General features: G+C 37.9%; 1 protein-coding gene across 3 annotated transcripts in view; it reads right to left on the bottom strand.

The window, feature by feature from the left end:
* Window positions 1-17,674, bottom strand: part of LOC124124320 (homeobox protein Meis1-like) — a 111,519-nt gene that overhangs the window by 45,431 nt on the left and 48,414 nt on the right. For all 3 annotated transcript variants that reach the window (XM_046487454.2, XM_046487461.2, XM_046487470.2), the window contains one exon: window positions 5,844-6,001. In XM_046487454.2, coding sequence (XP_046343410.1) covers window positions 5,844-6,001 — 158 coding nt within the window. The remainder of the gene's footprint in view (window positions 1-5,843; window positions 6,002-17,674) is intronic.

The following is a 17,674-nucleotide window of genomic DNA, read 5'->3' as shown; positions in this document are numbered from 1 at the left end:
CTAGGTGGCTAAATGGCGGGTATTGTACGGGTAACTGTGTTTGTTTTGACGGTCAGTGGCGGTCAGCTTGTCAGTACATTATTGATGTCATAAAGATGGGCTGGAGAGGGTGCGGGACAATTCCTGATTAGGGTTTATGTTGCATGTAATAAGGCAGAGTCGATGGCATCCCATGTTCTGTCACACATTTGGCTTTGTGACACCTGAAATTTACGACAAGGCTGTTTGATTTGGGATTACACAATGTAAGAACTACTCAAGGAAAGACTCCATTTACATCATCATCTAAAAGGGTTAATTGAAATTTACAACTTGCACTTTTCAATTTTTGATAGTGATGTATCTGCCGTTGACATGTAAGTTTCATAAAAAATGTCAAAACTTGTCCATTTCACTGAAATGAGTATCTCTCCTGTCCATCAAATCATTTAAGTCAGGTACAAATTGTCAATTAATGGTATACGTTGTTCTCAAAAAGCATTCCAAACACATTACCTGTCTCGTGGCAAGCATGCCTTTTAACTTGTTGTGTCATTTTTCCACAAAATTAAAACTGGCTTTGAAATTTTCAAAATACTGTGTAGAGTTGGGTCTCATCTTGTTGCCCGAGTCGTTTACACCATATATCAAGCCAATCAAACACATGCTTGTAAGTTTTTTCATCATAAAAGACTTTTTTCATCTAACTTGATCACAGAATCAGTAATTTGTCCAGGCCTTTTACATTTATCAAAGGATGCATTGATAGTGTAATTAAAAGCACGATGCAGTTGAAATCCAAGCATCAAAGACAAGCCAGTGACACAATAGATAATGACGATCTATACATCAACAATTCACCAAACACAGGGATCCATTTACAAGCCACATCTATGCTGCGAAAAGCCAAACTGAGTGTTTTGTTGTTCTGGACCTACACGGATGATATAACAATAATTAACAGTAATACTACAGTATAACTTGAAGCCTAGTTGTGAAATTATGTATTGATTTATTTATGCAAGCAACAATACGAGGTCCTCTTTTCTTGATTATCGAGAAAACATGATGGAAAACATTTGGTAACAGCTTTGCAATTTAAGGACTTAAGCGAGTCTATATTCCTACATCGTTGACTACATTCTCATTTCCTTGTCCATCCGGCTAGTGGCAGAAAAAATGGTGCACATCCGAGCAATTACGCCATTGTCTGAAATTAGTTACGCTTCTTTAACAAATTGTTGTTTTCAAAGGACCATTCTTAAAACAATTAATGTTTCAACTAACAAGTTGCCGCTTGCAGCTACCAAAATGTTTCTTTTTTCATGATTACCTTGCGATGATGTCGTAAAATATTTCAAAGAGTTCTCAGATGAAGAAATCCATGTTTCCAATCAGTTTCCCAGATCCATTTCATATCTACCGACATCAAAACAACCACAGAGACAACTGCTGCAAAGCCTTGTCATTAGGATTATTATTAAAAGAATCAGTGCAACCAAATACTGTTGGTGTGAAACGTATACCGTATCGCCTCAAGCTCAGAATATGAAAAACTTTATTATATAGTGTTAAAGACCTGATACGACCCATTTACCAATACCAATATTCTCAAGTCATTTGAATGGCAATGAAATAAGCGTTTAGTACCAACAAATTGATGGAAACTTAATTTCTCCTCATATGCTTTCTTGGTAAGTTTCCCCCCGATTCATTTTCTCCTAATCAAAGTGATATACCTACTAGAATACAATGCCAAGACTCTGGTGTGTAGGTCCAAAAGTAATTGTACAAACAGGCTATAACAGAAGCGTTTGCATTATGCATGCTCTTCTGCAAATTGAATTGCCTGTTATCAGTGCAGGGTCGCCCTATCCAGTTAAGGGAATCGTAAGCACCCCAATGTCAAAATGGGATTAACTGGCCCCACACTCTCAACTCTAAGTAGATTGTTTATCTGAAATTTCTCAAACAAATGACTGTAAATACTTTGGAGAAAGACAGCGAAAAGGCTGCTTATTTTCATCATGTATATTTGATTTGCATATCTCAGCATAGAAATGACTCATTTTGGCTAACAGATTATCGGAATTCCCACAAATCGGACATGGTCACTAATTTTTCAGTGAACAGAGCAGAATGAACGACCACCCGTAGACCCCCTTGTCAGCTCTCCCAGCTTTTAAAGCCAATATTATTGTGTTTTCATTGTTTGCCTGAAAGCCTTTTAAATGAGAGAGAAAATAACTCTATCGTAGGGTTTGGTAAACTAGGAAAAAATATCCGCTTAATTGAAACATTACCAGATTAATCCAACAGCTTCCACGGATCATTGGGCATAAATAAAAAGAAAATATAATTGTCACGCTTACTAGCTTTGAAGTACTCATAAATATCTTATTTTGTGCGATCACTCTTCAACTTTAATCAAATGAGTGTAGGGAAAGTTTTAAACAGATTTCGCTTGCCATTAAGGGAACTCAAGCACAAAATGATTTTTCCTTAAGGCTTGTGATTTCACCATTGCCTTGTAGGAGATAAAATGAAGCTATCTAACTTTTTAAAAATTCCTGCAAGTTGTTTAAAGGCAAATGTGTAATGCAATTGTTGAGAAAAAGTACCAAAAGATTGGGAAATATTGTGATAACATTCTTGCATCTCACATTGGCAATACAAACCATAAATATGGAATCTACTGGAGAAAACTGCCTTAATTTCCATCAATTTTATTGGCAAAGTGAGTAGTCTCCATCTTGTAGATGACAAAAAAAATACCATTACTAGTTGATACCATTACTAGACATTGATTTCATTCCTACACTATTTCGTTCGAGCTCAATAATTAAATTTATCTTTTTCTTGGCAAACTGAAATAAACACAATCAGATTTGATGATGCTTCTTAAATATGAAAATTTAAATTAAACATGCAATAAAAAGTAATGAAATATTTCCTATGCTCTGCCTCTTCTGAGGTAAAAGGTTTTGCAAGCAATGCTCTGTTTACTACAGATAAATACCCCAATATTTTTTCACAGTTGGAAAATACAACAATTCAATAGTCACTGATTGGTAACTTTGCCGGCAACATTGTGACGCGAACAAAATAAAAGGAATTCTTTTGCTGATTTCCCAGATTCATTTAAGTCAGCTGGCCAGTGCGCGTGATTGAAAAAGGCAGTAATTAGATTTACCTGCCCATTAATTAAAGAATCTATACGAACTTCGACCTGCCTTCAGATTATTAAAGGGCATCTTTTCTTTGAGTTCCACATTAGTTCGGAAATGAGGTCTTACGAAGGTTCGCCTACAAGCAAGATGGCAGCCGAGCGTAATTGAGTCAGCCCGACGACATTAACAAGATAGCTCGACGTTAGACGCTGTCTTTTCCGTTTTAGATTTTTTTCCCTCTGCTCAACAAACTTCTTTCAAGTTGTCTATTCTTGGGTAACTTTGTTTCTATCGTTTATCGAAAGTAAAAGTGTGGAACAACGATACTATGTTTTAAGTTGCTGCCTTTTGTATGATATCAACAATCTCATGTTCGTAAGTCGAGCCAGGGACACAGGAAATCAAAGCACATTTTGATATGTTGCAATTAACGACTGAGTCAAGAAACTTGAAACATAATACAGAATTTTAGCAATTATACCCATTGCAATACAATTGAAAGTTTTCTGAACATATTTTTGGACATTAAAACCCTTAAGGATTACTCTTCATTTCTTATGTCACAATATTTTTACAAAATATTCCCCAGGAATATTCCAGATTGTTCTCGCCCCTCCAAACACTTTCAGCTATTCAAACAAAATCTGTGCAATTGGAGTCTTCTGTCAAATAATGAGCATTTAATTGTTTAATGAAAAATACATGTTGCTTAACCTAGTCTTTGTGTGTTGTCGCTATCCGTCAAAAACATCCTGCTTCCTGGAGCAAACTTTTGATGGCGGAAGTTGTGACTTTCCTAGTACCTAATTACATAATATGCAATATACTAACGACCATATTCTCATTAATCAAGCTCTGGACACCTCAAAAGAAAGGTTCCTTAATTAGAAATTGTTCAAAGCAGGGTCTGAAAGGGGCATCCCTGCTCTTATCATGAGCGGTAGGCATGACTCACACGCTCTCACAAAAGACGCGCCCCTGAATCAAAAAGATAAAGAAAATTAAGTTTAGATTAAACAAAAGAAAATCAGCAATTTCTTCCTCATTTTCTCCAGAGTTGTTGACCGACAAAATTCTCATTACTAAGAAATTAAAAGTGTTGGAAATTAAGCAGAAAGTTAAAGAAAATCACCAATGCCAACTCCAGTAGTGGTATTCAATTATTGTCAAGCCCGTAATCTGACAATTTACACTACAACACAAACCTAGCTGATTTGGCGATGAACTTTTCACTTTTAACTTTGACTTTAGCTCGTATTTCTAAATGATATGTTCATACTACCCACAGCTGTGCGCTGTAACCGGAAGAAGAATGATAGTGTTTTTCATAGTGCCATGGAGAATATATGGCATAGGCCTCTCTTCAACCAGCAGTGGAGTATGTGGCATGTTGACCGATGCAGCCTCATAATCAAACTCTCATCTGGACATATAACTTGACCGCTGGTCAATCAAATAAGAATTACTCTCAACAAATAGTCATGGAGCGAGGCTTCTTCAAGTCAGGAAAATTGGAAAAGGGGGCAAGGAGAGGCAATACTTGGACAGTGAAACTTGTTCCAAAATCGACGATAGTGAAATAGGCGCTAGTGAAATCGACGAAGGCGGCAATTGCGATCCTGTGGACCCTATTACACTTCCCTATCTTCTTTCTACTGGTCATTTGCCTGTCATCTAAATCCTTTGAGCCGAACAAATTCGGCTGATAAAGCCCCAAAACTAACACAGGGTCTAGGCTTGCATCCCAAGCTGTCACTCAGTCGCCGATTTCTCATTAACTGCCGAAGTCTTTTAATACGCTCTCTAATTCTTGCACCTTCCTAGGTAGGGAATTATCACAAAGTTGGCGGGTGCGAAATCAGCCCTATCTGCTGTTCAATCATCGACAGCCCAAAAATGATAATCATCGGATTTTCTATTACAGCCACTCGGCAAATTTAGTCATCCTAAAGTCATGAATGTTAATAGAAAAATATCAACTCCATAAGATGGCCCAAAAGGATCCTCCCATGTTCCCCCTACCAGAGATTTTTTTCACATTGAATCAGGCTGTTTTTTTATTGCACAACTGGCAAAGTCGCTGGCGAAAGTGTGGGTTTAGGTATTGCGTTGGATTATAGGCGCGTTTGGTTAATGCTGCCATTATGAACAATGAGATATTGAACGGGAGCCCTAAGTGACTGAAATTTATAATAAATGGAAGCAATGGAGGACCATCGTCCTTCTCCCTGCAGCCATTAATGCCACAAATCCTGCTAAGCATACCAAGGCATAAAATCAACACTCCTGGCATTTTAAGTGTGATTTTAGAAGGTAGATATCGTAATGTCATCATCGCAACGCCATTCTCTTTGACACTGGTGAAATAAAAACAATCTATCATTACCCCTCAAAGCTAATACTTTTCACCGGTTACACTGCACCGACACCCAAGGAAAAGTTATAGCTACTAAACTGGACTTGAGATAGGATTATTTTCACATTCGATCAGCAATTGTCTCATCATGGCTAATTCTATTATCCCTGACCATGAGAAATTTATCGCTACTACATAAACCTTTTCAGCTGAATGTCGTTCAAGTGAATTTTTTGGGAATGCCTGAATTATGTTTCATAATAAGTTCGCAAATAGTTTCAAAGTGGCTCGCTGTTGCAATGAAAGTGACATTATTTGGGCTGTATTTTTTCACTTACTGAAAGATGCTGAAATAGCCATGCCCTCATGATGTTAGTTGCAACTTTGGGGAAAATTCCACGTTTCTTTTGGCGTTTTGCTGACCGACTGTCTCCTGTTCCATCGTCCTCGCAATCTGTTCCTTCTGCGGACCCTACGCTATTGTCAAGGCCATCACCTGTCACAACAAACATTAAACATTTGAAATATACATACACATGTTGATCACACCAGTGAAATAAGCACCAAATCTATGTAGTTGACACATGATATGTGATGGCATGTTACGCTGGGACTTTGTCTGTGGTAACATTTACGTGTTCGATATCAACGATTATGTAAGTAATACAATATAGCAAGGCAGCAGACACATCATCACAGGCCTAAAAATGCACACTTGTAACCTTGAACTAAACCATGACCGTTGACAACTAATTTCTGGCGGCAATAAAGTCTTAAAAATAATAAATGATAATTGTTTGATAAACATTTCTCCTTGACAGATGCAAATGTTGTCAATTTCATATCGAAATTGACATGTTTAGTCGCCAACAGTCATTACGTTTAGTGTTGTAAGTACCTCCTGATTGCCAATACACAATGCGACAGATGCGTTCAAACAATCTAATCTTAGATACAAACTTGAGGGCATTTAATAAATGACACTTTCTCCAACCATGTGTACTTTTCATGCCAATCTAAACATGAACCAGTTGACTGAATGATTCTTAAGCCTTTTGCATCCATTGTTGCAAGGAAGCGTTATTGTTGCAGGGTTTTCTTTAGAGGTCAGGGCTTTTCTCACTGACAAATAGGGCATTTACTTTCCACAAATTGTGAAAACAATCTCCATTTCCTGAAAAGCTACAGCCTGATCGCTTGCGAAAAGAGCTAGAGGGAAAATTCTGCCAAAGAGCGAACCTCCATTGAGGGAGATCTGACAAATTTAATTTCTTCCACAAATAATCCATGGCCGAGAGAGTTTCATATGACGCAACTCTCGAGCAAGTGTGTTTACTGAAGTCACGGTTTAGTAACGTTAAGCAGTGGCAACAAACAACATTGGCGAACTGATTGAAAGGAATCATGGGTAATCCGACTAGCTTGCTCGTCAATTTGTTTCTTTTGTATCCTCCGAACAAACTTTGTTGAATTGGGAAAACTAAACCATTCGATTCCAATCACTGGACCAGTCCTGGGACTTCTTCAGTTTTCTTGAATCCATGACACAGGGGAAAAAAGTTGAACCAACATTTACCTTCATTTTTTTCTGCCTATAAAATTTGTTATTTCTAAAATCATTAATCAAGGTCTATTCATTCAGTAATGTTGACATCAGCAGTTTTTAGGAACAATCACATGAATAAGTTCTATTTGATCTGTTCTGGCATTTTTAACAACTTTTCAACCCAATCCATATCACTCAAAAGGTTCAGGTACTCTGTCATGGGGCATAATTTTTGAATATTTACAAAATTCCTATTACTTTCTAAAACTTACTCACAAGTTTAAGGAGTTACACTTCAACAAAACCAATACCAAATTCACCATGTCAAAATCATGTTAAAAGTTTTCAGGTTTAAAAATGTGAATGAAAATATATTCAAATTCACATCACAACACAATCAGAGTCACAGCGAGGAAATATATGACTATTGGTCAATTTCATTTGTTCTGATGGCATATACAGTGAGATGAATGTTTTCATATCCAGTCTATATTTTCAAGGAATTGACCAGTACCCCAGAGTGCAGTTGGAAGCCCAAACAAGCAATCAATTTAGGGAGGAAAGGTTGGCGGCCTCCTGCAGGCTGAGGGAGCTGAGCCCGGCCGAAAGCCTTTCCACTAGATCACCAAAGCATATAAATCACGCGATCGTTGCATGTAGACGCAATTGTGTCACTTTGGAAGCACACAATTTCAATATCCGCACATCGTTACGGGGATGAGGAGGGTTTTCAGCCACACAAGGGCCCAGGCTACACAGCCCCCAATCTCTGCTTTGAAAACTTAATTATGATTTGAAAAGATGAAATGCTGAAAGAGAGAATTCTCTGTGTTAAGATGTATTTTCCTGAACGTAATGAAAACTTCGAAACTGTTTCACCCTCTGCTAAGAAACTTTGTTCTTCTTGATGATGAGATTTTGAAGAGAGAGTAAACAACATTAAAAGCATTTTGTAAATAATGCATGTGTGAAAAGATATGCCAAAGTAAATACAATTTTCAACAGCTTAAATGAAGCAGTAATAATTAATTAAAAAATGAACTGAAATGACATAAAAAAATATTCATAACAAACAAAAATCATTACTTAGAAAAAGTGATATTTGTAAAATCCCTTTTTTCAAAATTAAAAGCATAAGTTCTAAAAATAAAATCTTCATGTCTATGAGTAATAAGTGACAAGCCACAAAACCTACTGTGCATTGATAAAGGGAATATGTTACTGACACATATAAATAATGGGAAAACTATCCTGGCACTCGTTAGCTGCGAGAACCATCAGCATCCAGAAGTAGTTTTCAGATACTCCATGCTTGTAGCAGGATGGATGCTGGATACCGCAGATAAAATTCATTAGGTATTTCTTGGTCTACCTAAGAAAGAGTCAAATGAAACTATCTGTCACTTCCAGTTTAAATCTCCATCCATCTTCCCTTCCGTCATCTTCCGTTAGTGTCACGATTCTTTGTACCAACTTGCCTAACAAGCCTCGCAGGAAATTCCCACATAGGTAAACTCAAATGTAATACAGGTAGAAAGGCACATCAAAAAGCATGGGAAACCTCGTAGGATATTGACAGATCCCAAGTGAAATTAACGTCAGACATATATTACAGCTCATGTCAAGAGGAATGTCTTTGAATCAGCCACTCACAATAAATCTCAATAACTTCCTTTTTTTCAAAATTATGCATTTTTAAATACTGGTATCGTTTTTTTTAAATATCGTTTTAAATTCAATTTCTGAAATGAATTTTCTAATCAATTTGAGCCCATCAATCATTATTGTGACAGTCATTGACATGTTTCATGTATATTGCATGCCGACTTCTTCTGACTGATGATCAGTGATGGGCAAAAAGGAACAACTGCATTGACACACCAGCCATGGACGTTTATGAAGATGGAATATTTGTATTATGAAATTATGAAATTCCACACTAATTTGGTCATCTACCCCACTGGCGTTCCCGTAGAACATCAAATACTAACACAAAGACATGCAGAGGTCAAAGTAAAGAGACTCACTCGATAGGAAAATCCACGATGCAAAATTGATATGATGTTTGCAAATTAGATTTACTATTTTCTCAACCATGTTAACAGGATTTTTTGCCCCAAATTGTGCTGCACATTAGGTTTGATTTACTACTTGCGAAAGACTGCAAGACATATGGTTCAAAATGGATTTTTAATGCAGTACTTAATTTTTTTTTAAAGTCGTCTACTCAGGGTAAAATGTGATCTTTCATGTGGCCAGGACCCAGAAAAGCATAGTAGAGCGGGGACATTATGTAATTTACCTCTCGGTAGGCTAAACGCTTTATGAGGAATTAATGTAGTCCCCAACCTATTCATGTGAGCATATTTCACTCCTCTGTATAATATACAAGTACAACTACATTCAAATTTCATTTTTCCATAGGAAATAGAAATTTGACAGAGGTGCTGACCTGATCCTTGAAGTAATCACCTCATACAGATTACAAGATCGTCGATTTCACCAACAAAATGTACGCATTTACAACATCATTGATGCATATTACCATTTGTCTGTCCATGGAAATTAGATCTGTATTTGTATTTTTGAGCATTGTATCTAATATGAAACCATTAGAAGGGGCCTTTCACAAGGATCAAATTACCTTACCAATTTGCCCTAATCCACAGAATTCAATCTCGTTACTATCACCAAGAGACAGACGCGGCGACGTGCACCCAATGTCGGCTTGTTACATGTGGGACAATGTCGACTACCAGCACCCGATTTGCTAACTGCTCCTTGCCAGGAGGTCGCTGGCCTGGGCCTGACAACACTGTCCTCCATATATTTATTGCTCGAACAATTGTACCGAAAAACCAACAATAGCCTCATTTATAGCAGTGATGGCGGAAGAAGGTGTGCGTTTGACAGCTGAAACTATCTCCCCGGCTATGTCGTTTTGTCGTCAATTGCGCACTGGTTTGAGTGGCCTGGTATTGGCAACACCATTTCCAACACCCCGGGATGTGGCCACGAAACAGAACTGATGCTGCCCACCGACCCGCTGGAGTCCTACAGACTGCAACTCTCAACAACAATGCCCTCTGGTGATAAAAGAGAGAACTAGCCCCAATGGGAGTATCGTTTTTCTCAACGCCAGACTTGCTAGCAGAGCCTGGATCATCACCTGGTACCAGGCCGACTCTCTCCGTGGACCCTACACTCCTCCCTACCCTCGTACTACCGGTGAAGAAATGCATAATTCATGATTTTATCGAATCAAAAATATGACTCTCGGTACCCTGGCTGTGTCCCTGTGCGGTTATCAAGCATCCAAGTCCAATGTTGGATGTAGTCCGTGCTGTCTCCTGGTCAATTATACGTATTTCCAGACCCCAACCTCTCACACATGCTTACTGAACTCGTAGATCATTCACAAAAACGATTAAAATCTTCCAGGGGATAAAAGCCAGTAAGCTCCCTTTATTCTTGTCAGTTAGATATGAACAGTCTGAAAAAATGCCATTGGCAAGCAGGCTAAAAGCCTAGCACTGAGAGTTATGATGCTTCATTGCACAATTATTTACTAAAAGTATCCCAGTGACAGCCAACTGACCTCATAGTAGTCAATAACATGGCTTGATGAATTAGCAAACGGAAAAACCAACATGAGCAAAAACTGTTTTTCATAGGTTGAGAGAAGGCATTAATCACTAACAGCACAATCAACATAGTGAAATATGCCTCCCCTTGTAACGGGATCCAGTATATAGACACTGCAATCAACATCACTCTTCCCGGCATAAATACAAGTATCCTCATTCCAAACACACTGGGCTATTAATCTTATCAAAATTTCAAAATTCAGGTGAAAATTTGAGAGGACTTACAAACATAAAAGAGCAATTGTAAAGTATTTTGGTCCACGAAACAATAAAATATTCATTCTATTCATTGCAGCGCTGTGTCTATGAATGGCAATGAGGAACGAAGGCCAAGTAAATGTGTGAAATGTACTGCACAAAAGCAGTGAAACTGACACTTAAGATGCTTTTTCATCTAGCTGATCTTTATGATCATGTTCCATATTTTCTACACTGTCAGTTGCAGGATGACTTTTTGCAAGCCAGATATCAAATTTCATGTGACAACCCTGGCATTTACTAATCGTACTAAAAAAGTCGGACTGTAACAAAAAACATGGGACTGTTTGTAACAGATTCCATGATATTTCAAGCCCACTGCCTCCTGATGTAACTCTACCTGCCTCTGTTAGCGCTGTGCCTTGCTTGTTTTTTGTGGGATTCGGGAACCAAATTTTGCAGACAGCCAAAGAAATAATTTTTTCGTACCCTGACAACGATAAGCAATTTTTCAACAAAGCCACTTCACATTTTTTGTTTTGTTCACATGTATGTTTTGGTTGCCATGGAAATGAGAGGAAATAATACAGCAATTTAGAAAACCCTCGGTCGACTTGGTGTGATGGAATGCTGTCTGAATTTGAACAAGATGACAGGATGCAAATATTCCATCAAATCGGTGGTGCAAACCTCAAGCTGGAAGATTACATATCATTTCGGGCAATATCATAGACATTACCGAGGGCAAGTTATCGATCCAGGCCAATATAACCTAATATGAGGGTTCCATCCCTGACCGTGACAAGCTAACCACTCACTAACTACCACAAGCCTACCGAGTCTTAGCATTTTACAATTCCCTTAACAACAAGATAAGCACTTCTATTAGTCATGTAGTGGAAGGAAAAAAATATGATTCGCAATTTAATATGGCATATTGTTGGAGAAAATGCGTGAAAAGGATCGCGGGGTGCGTCAGGGGTCATTTGCGGACTTGCCCCGCATGTAATGAACTTTTTGTTTGTCTAATCAGAACCCTCATTCGGGCATCAAACAGACCCTGTCGGAGGGATGTCAGAGGTTAACAAATAATCTGGCTAATTCTAGCTGTGTCTGATACGGAGCCTGGTGGAGAAGTGAGGAAACTGTCACATATAAATGTAGACTGCCAGTAGTCAAGCTATTATCTTCTCTAAGGCCCTGGCCCTGAAATTTGCACTCACCGATATCGCAATTAACTACACAAGCATCCGACCAATCGCTGCACAACCCCACATTTTCCAATGATTTTCCACAGACCTCCAATACTTCAATTCATTCATCAAGGATCCCTCAATTTTTGACTGGCTGTCCAATCTGTTTGCTATTGAAAATTTCACCAGTTGTGACCCATAGCAACTTCAAAAGGCTTGAAATATGCACCGATTGCTCTGCTAAATTAAATTTCTAAATCTGTTTAAATGAATGAAGACTTTGACTTATAAACAGCTTTACATGCCTCCTGTCATGCTTATTGCCACCGCTGTCAATCTCAGCTCACAGGCCATGCACTGGCAGTAATTAACGAGGGAAATATCTTGATGAGAAAATAATAACTGGTGATCTATTGTCCTTGGTCATAAATGAATAGATGCAGAAGGAGAGAATGAATGAATAAATATTCCCAAGGAGTACTTTTACTGGCAACATCATACGACGCAATGTAATAGATGAAACACAATAATTAAACGAAAATTGACAAACGTCTCAATGAGTTTGTAATGTACATAAACAAATGAAGGTATGACTGGAAGAGACAATATAGCTTCCATCTATCCATGGCTAGTGCCATAAAACAAAGAGATATGAATATATGCCAAAGTTGTCTTCGTTCTGTCGTGGAGCACAGAAGTAATTATTCGACAAAATCTTGAAATGAACATTGACGCATTGATTTCTGGCGTTCATTACGGCAAATCTGACACTCTGGGGGTATTGGGAGCTTTGCTTATTGGTTACTAAGATAGAATCAATAAGGTTGGAAAATGGCACTGCTTTTGGAGACGAAATCTTTGGTAATATGGCCGAAATTTGGAAATGAGTGATAAAAATGCTGAGATTGGCTAGATTTGATAGTAACTTTTCTGATCTCAAGTCCAAACTATGGAAAAATCATTGGTGAATGGCACAAGCTAATTGCAAACAATATCTCCAGCTTTCTCCCCAAGTTTTGGGCAAACATAATTGGGAAGGCTTCCCCGATCCAATCTAATTAAAGTCCCAAACTTTCATTGATTTTCTTCATTTGGTCCAATCGAGGACTTGGGTTATCAATAGTCCTCCCAAGTCAAAAGTCAGCCAACGAGGTGAAGTAACTTCTAAACAAACTTAACGGCAACACTGCCTTAATTTTCTGTGCAAACATGGGATTTGCATCAGACGATCTTCCTCTTATAGTTCCCACAGGCAAAAATGCTTCTGACCACTTTTAAGTCCGACAAAACCTCAAAAGCCTCAATGTCAAGAAATGGACTTTTCCTGTTCTCCCCCTGTAGGAAGAACGTGACCAAGTCATCTCTAACCATTAAAAAGAAATATCATGAGGAAGAAAATATTTCAGAAAACTGTGCCAACAACCGTCTTGAAGAATTGATTTACTATTAAAATCTTTCATATTTGTTTATTTCTGCAGGCTTCAATCCTAATGCTGGTAAAATCCACTAGCTCGCTGATATGGTGCTGGAACCAAAAAATAAATAACACATACTATGATGCTGAACATGCTATACCAACATGATCCATACAAATGGAAGCATAATTCTGTATTTCTCATAGAGGCGTCATCCTTTTTGCATAACATTAAAAAAAATAGAAGTATATTTAAAGTCAGATTTTAAAATCAATAGCAAGTAGTAATACAGTTTGCAGAAAACTTCTTTGCAATGCCAAAAAGGCAAAAACAACATTTATCAACCCAAAGTTTTTTTCTGAAGACTGAGCAAAAAATTGTTTTGGGAGGCTGAGATTTAATCTAGAGGGGAATGGGGGAGTGGAAAGCGTGTGAAGTTTTGAGATATATTGGGAAGCCACATTACTTTTGGCAGGCCAACTTTCTGCTGCAAGCTGATAGAAGGAAATGGAGTCCCTGATAGCGAAATGAGATAGTTCTAGTTCCAGGAATGTTGCCCTCATTTCTGCTACTCGCAAGAAGCAGAGCTCACTGAGCTATTTGGAGGATGTTGACATTCAATATTTGTGTCTTTACTACTACAATACTTCATCGGAATTTTACAGCTTTTTAAAATCTAAACAACTCTAAAATAACCCTTAAAACTTATTATAGACTTGAAAGATGTTGAACAAAATGGATGCATATATACATTTCGACATGTATATAATCCATTGCAGCATGTTCATTTCAATCACATAATTCACATTCGTTTCTTTCAAATTTCATTGCAGTTATAACCAATTACATCTCAAGCTACAGAAAATATCTATTTGTGTATCTGCAGACGCACATATTTCTTTGTTTTATTTCACATATTTCTTTGTTTTATTTCTCTCGCTGCTGTTGAGAAAGTGAAGGTTCTCTGAGGCTGATGCTTAGGACCCCTGTGGTCTGTGTCAACAAGATCTCAGTTTAATATCAGACCCTCTCAGCACTGTCCACAGTCATGCTGTGGTGGTTTACTTACTTAACTAGTCAACTTATCAGCCCGGTAGGGAAGTACCCACAGGCTCGTTCCATCAAAGCTAGATCCATTTCCTTCTCCAGAGAAGGCAACATAGGACTCACAACCAGTTACAACTTAAAACATTCTTCCTTACCACAAACCTATAAATCTCACGTAATCAGCCTTGTACATGTAATTGAAAGTATTTTTTCAGAAATCTAAGCTGTTAGCATATTCAAAGTCTATATCCAAGTAAACCTATTGCTTTTCTTTCCTTTTTTGGTTTGCAGTATACATGCTCAATCTATTTATGGATTCTTTGTTGGTATTCAAGTTCGTTGGGTGTTGTTGGTGTAACATTGCGTACATACAGAAAGAGGTATATGTCTTTTCACTTTAATTATTAGTTTGGCCTTTACAAATGCCAGTGATATGAGGTTCTACATGAGACTAGTGGGAAGAACATGTCTACAGGTGACTTGGCACTGTATAAAAAGTCTGGCGATCCAGCAAGCTAGTCATGGGTATGTTCTCTTTCCAAGACCATGGTGTATTTCCATATGTTCTAGAATACCGGTACCTCTATTTACCAGGAACAAGCCCAGTAGAAAAACCCAAAACTCAACATGTGTGTATGTGTCATATGGATGTAACTGATGGATGGCAGTTTTAGGACTTGGTGAAATTAACGCTACTGATTCAGAAGAAACACTTCAGATAAAGCTACTGCTATGTATCATATCACAGAATTTTCGATATGTTCATTTCAAGCACCATGAAATGAAGGTGCAAACGCCACTACTATCACGGCCATGGCTCTGTCAGCATCTACTGTTGGTATAGTAGCTGGTGACAGTGGCAAATGTGAAACAAGTGTTTTACATGTGATCACATTACAGATCGAATTAAGGAAATGTTTTCCAAACCAATTGTGAAATTCTTTCATGTGTTTATCTTGTGGGAACCTGTCAGTGAGCACTGCACTAACCCAGGGTTCCCACTGCAGAGGTTAGCAAAGGACATGTAGCAACAAACCTAGCTATTGTTTCAGGTGGCGGGTGCTTCAATGATAATTCTCGTTTTCATTCTGTCGACACCCTCGCTTGGCTCATGCTCTATCTCTCAGGATCGTAAAAATGTGCGGCATCAACATGGGTACGTTGCAAACAAGGAACTAACTATCAGATAGTGAAATGCACAATAACAAACTGAAATGAGTATCAATGTTGCACTGACTGTCCCAACAAATAACTGATTACTTTGATATCAACGCTTGCTGACAAAGTGTCGATTTCATCATAGGAAAATAAATATGTACAACCAACAAATTATCTATTTTAACCCCAAGAAAAATGTCCTAATGTCTATTTCATTGATAATCAATTCATGAAATTGAAATGAACAAGGCATTTGATTTCACCTAATATCTTCCCGGCAACTTTAATTTTGTTTATTTCCTGAATGTATGAGTTGTTTCCAAATTCTGTCCATCTTGGCAATATAGTATCCAACGACTGCAAGACGGAAACTTTGTCTGTTTCAGGAGTCAGTGTTATTCAAAATGTAAGACCACATCACGTTTCTTACCAATGAACATAAGAAGGGTGTCATGTATTTGCAATGTACATTACTGAAATGTATACCTCGCCTTTAGGCAGAATTCCGGTTACTCAAAACAAACAGGTCCAAGTTTTTCTAACGGAACAGAAGCTACTGGCAATTAAAGATTAAAGGTATTGCCATATTTTCTATCCAAATATTCACATGTATATCTTACAGCCAAATGAAAACAGGACTACTTTCTCCTGCTAAGAAAACAATGTCATTCAAATGTGTTCAATTCCGAAGGCTGTTTGTTTGGCTTGTCAGTCAAAGTGTCAATCACGGCATAAAACCATGAGGGGTTATCAAATCTTAAACATGAAATTGACAACAAGGGATAAAAATCCACTTTTTATGCAAACAAAAAACATTCTAGAGGATCATTTACATCTATTTGAAGAAAGAAACTATTTGACTCAGACCCCTGCCTGTAACTAGGATTTTAGACACTTTACACAAAAATTGAACTTTCTGAATTATTTCAATTTGGAAATAAAGCATTATTCTACCATGTCATATGCAGGATCGACAATATATTTCAGATTCAGTTTCTCAAGACAAAATAGTTTTTAACAAGTACTCACTCACCAAAAAAAATGGTTCAAACTGTAAGTGGTAATGTTTCAAAATCATTGGGTAAAACTGCCATCAGCCAAGTTTTCTCGACCCCAGGTCAAAGTTTAAATCCACACTGATAAGACATGCCTGGTTTGTTGGGGGTGGAGTCAGCTGATGTGAAATACAAGCCTCTCATTGGCAACTGAAACACCCTCTCCCCCCCCCCCCCCCCCTGCTCCTAATCCCCTCCCCTCCCTCTCCTGTGTCCCCCATCCAACACACTTTGTCTCCATGGGACACCTAATCCCTGGTATCATCACTGTAACATTGTCTCAGAAACCAGGAGGGAGGCGGATTAAAATCCCCATTTGAAGCCTGACCTTGTGAAATAAAGGGCTTCGACTAAGTGGGTGGGGACATTTTAATTCCTGAATTGAAAGGCAATTCATTAACAACATGGTGCTTAGGACAATGGGATTTTTAACAAAAATGAATTTTGACCTATCATTTTTATTATTACTATTTTCAATCATTCCTGTTTTTGACAGCTACTATTAATTTTTGGAAAATTGTTTTGGCATATTTGGGAAAATGATTTTGTAAATCTTTCAGACATTTTAAGAAATTTCCTAGGGTCTAGAACTTTGTAATTTATTTGCCAGAGGCATATTATTGTATAGTCAAGCATGATTATCACCAAGGATTCAAACTGACATTAAATATCATCCCAGGGTAATAAATTCTTCATATGGCCTCATTAGCTGTGCCCAAATTCCCTTCTCAGTCCTCTCACAGCCAATTAAAATAGTTTCACCATGCCACTCCTGCAATTCAGTCTTAGAAAAATTCCTGGTGTTGGTCAGCTAAATGACCCTTCAAAACTGACCAAGCTTGTCCCTGACAACAGGCCACAGCTGGACCTTGCTATCTCAAAGAATGCTTAAACTCAAAACAATGTCATT

The sequence above is a fragment of the Haliotis rufescens genome, unplaced genomic scaffold (assembly GCF_023055435.1).
Source record: "Haliotis rufescens isolate VD_foot unplaced genomic scaffold, xgHalRufe1.0.p SCAF_3, whole genome shotgun sequence".
Lineage (NCBI taxonomy): Eukaryota > Metazoa > Mollusca > Gastropoda > Lepetellida > Haliotidae > Haliotis > Haliotis rufescens.
The sequence above is the reverse complement of the archived record's forward strand: the minus strand, read 5'-3'. Positions and strand labels throughout refer to the sequence as shown.